This window comes from Cebus imitator, unplaced genomic scaffold (genome assembly GCF_001604975.1).
Source record: "Cebus imitator isolate Cc_AM_T3 unplaced genomic scaffold, Cebus_imitator-1.0 Scaffold427, whole genome shotgun sequence".
NCBI classification, from domain to species: Eukaryota; Metazoa; Chordata; class Mammalia; order Primates; family Cebidae; genus Cebus; species Cebus imitator.
Genome location: NW_016107742.1, coordinates 635,713 through 638,339, shown reverse-complemented (window position 1 = coordinate 638,339; position 2,627 = coordinate 635,713). Strand labels below are relative to the sequence as shown.

Below are 2,627 nucleotides of genomic sequence, written 5' to 3'. Positions count from 1 at the left end.
GCTGTAGTGAGCTGAGACCACACCACTGCACTATAGCCTGGGCAACAGAGCGAGACTCTGCCTCAAGAAAATAAATTAAAATTTTAGACCACTATACCGACCTAAAGTGGGAAATATTTTTTAAAAGAGCCTGTAGGCTGGTAGTTCATGTAATCCCAGGACTTTGGGAAGCCAAGGTGGGAGGATTGCTTGAGCCCAGAGAGTGAGGCTCCAGGGAGCTATGATTATGCCACTATACTCAAGCCTGAGTGATAGAACAAGATCTAGACTTAAAAAAAAAAAAAAAAAGAACCCATCAGCCCTTGCTGAGTTTGCATGATCTAGAGGGCAGACAACATAAAACACATAATTACAATACAGGATAGTGAGTGAAGGCTGCATCAAGGTACCTGCATCATTTGGAGGGGAGGGATGATGGGTGCTGCAGCCTGCTGGGCACCCAGGATAGCTCTAGGGGCTGAGAAGAAGGAGGGGCAGAGGGTGGGGCCCTGCCTCCAGGGGACTGACAATCTGGAGACAGAGCCCAAGTCAACAGCACCTGCCGGGCTTCCTGCCACTCACCCGGATAGAGGTCTGCAACTGAGCTATAAACTTGTCATAGATCCGCTGTGTCATCTCAGGCTGCAACTGGTAGAAGCGCTTGTAGCAGTCAGTGAATCTCTGATAGCTGGCGGGAAGGAGAGAAGCAAAGGTGAGAAGGGCCAAGCACATCGCCGGCCATCAGCCTGCCTGCCTGCGCACCTCCGCTTCGCATCACAGGACTCAGCTCTGTCCACTCATGGCCCTGGTTAAAGGCAGTGGATGCAAATCTCTCATCTAAGCATGAGTCATTGAGGATGAGTCAACCCCATCAAGGCCCCATCAGCATCCTCACTCCCTCTTAGGAGAGCCCCAGGTGAGTTAAGTGTATCTCCCTTAAAGATTACTCCTCACCCCTTCCACAGTTTCTAACAAGCTCCCCGGTGAGGCTGATGGTGCCGGTCTGGGGACCGCATTTTGAGAGCCTCTGGTCATTCCAGTCTCCCTGAAGGACTTGGATTAGGAAGGGCATGTGACATCTGGGAAAGATTGGCTTACTCCTAAAAAGAGCTGCATAGAAAGCAACCGGGGCTCTCTGCGGTATATTACTATACCCAGGTGATGCTGTTTGGCAGCCATGAGCCCCTGGGCTTAGGGCAGAGTTTACACCAAGCTGCAGCCGCCCTACTTTGAGGCTTCTTGTTACACAAGGTAATATATTTCTCTTATTGTTGAAGCCTGATTTTCTTTCTTTTTCTTTTTTTTTGAGGCAGACTCTCGCTCTGTTGCCCAGGCTGGAGTGCAGTAGTGCAATCTTGGCTCACTGCAACCTCTACCTCCCAGGTTCAAGCAATTCTCCTACCTCAGCCTCCCAAGTAGCTGGGACTACAGGTGCCCCCCACCACACCTGGCCAATTTTCATATTTTTAGTAGAGACGGGCTTTCACCATGTTGGCCAGGCTGGTCTCAAACTCCTGACCTCAGGTGATCCACCTGCCTCGGCCTCCCAAAGTGCTAGGATTGCAGGTGTGAGCCACCGCATCCAACCTGAAGCCTGATTTTCTATTTTTCTTTTTGAGACAGGATCTCACTCCATCACCCAGGCTGGAGTGCAGTGACACAGTCAGAGCTCACTGCCACCTTCAACTCCAACTCCTGGGCTCGGGGTATCCTCCTGCCTCAGCCTTCTGAGTAGCTAGGACTACAGGTGCTCGCCATCATGACCAGCTAATTCTTTTATTTTAATTTTTCTGTAGAGTCGAGGTCTCACTGTGTTGCCCAGACTGGTCTCAAAAAAACTCCTGGGCTCAAACAATCCTCCTGCCTCAGCCTCCCAAAGTGCTGGGAGTCGAGGGGTAAGCCATCATGCCCAGCCAAGCCTGATTTTAAATGAGGTCTCTGCCACTAGCAGCTGAGAGCTCCTCACTGATAAATCCCTTGCAGCTGGAAGGATCAAACGGTATCCAGTATATTCCCAGCAGCTTATTCCTTTTGGACAAAGAAACTCAAGTTAAACAAATTCTCTTTCCCCCTCCTGCTGTTTTCTCCCTCTCCCGTGCCTGTCTCTCTGTCCACTCTCTCAGGCCCTTCCCCTTCAACAAATATTCACTGAGTGTCTGCTATATGCTGATTGCCCACCAGGAACTGGGTATTCAGGGTAGATGAGACTGACACGGTCCTCCCAGAGCTTCTGGGAGGAGGAAGAGAAGCAGAGATGGCAGAGACGCAGAAACTCATATGTATGTGATAATCATCACTTGTGGAGAGTGATTTAAAGGAAAAAGGCCAGAGTTATAGGGCTAACAGTGTATCATAAGGATCTTTAAATTGGGAGCAGGTGTGGTCAGACGAAGCCCTGTTCAAGTGACTTGCAGAAAGTGTCTGAGCCAAGGAAGAGTCTTCAAACACACAAAAGCTCACACTGATCCTCTACTATAGGTCAGGATGCTCCTTGGCTGTGAGGATCAGGCTAGCGGGCCACTGGGTAAACAGGGCATTAGGGCCCTGACCACCAATGCAGAGCCCCACCCCCAGCCAGGAGTCACTGCTGGGTCCTCTCTTTCTCATGGCTTTTTAGGGAAGTTACGCTTATTATTTTTTTTTTTTTT

At 50.0% G+C, this 2,627-nt stretch overlaps 1 protein-coding gene across 2 annotated transcripts in view; it reads right to left on the bottom strand.

Annotated features, from left to right (window-relative positions):
- LOC108290229 (polyamine-modulated factor 1) overlaps positions 1–2,627 on the bottom strand; it is a 27,223-nt gene that overhangs the window by 8,946 nt on the left and 15,650 nt on the right. For both annotated transcript variants that reach the window (XM_017510003.2, XM_017510004.2), the window contains exon 2: positions 562–667. In XM_017510003.2, the coding sequence (XP_017365492.1) occupies positions 562–667 (106 nt within the window). The remainder of the gene's footprint in view (positions 1–561; positions 668–2,627) is intronic.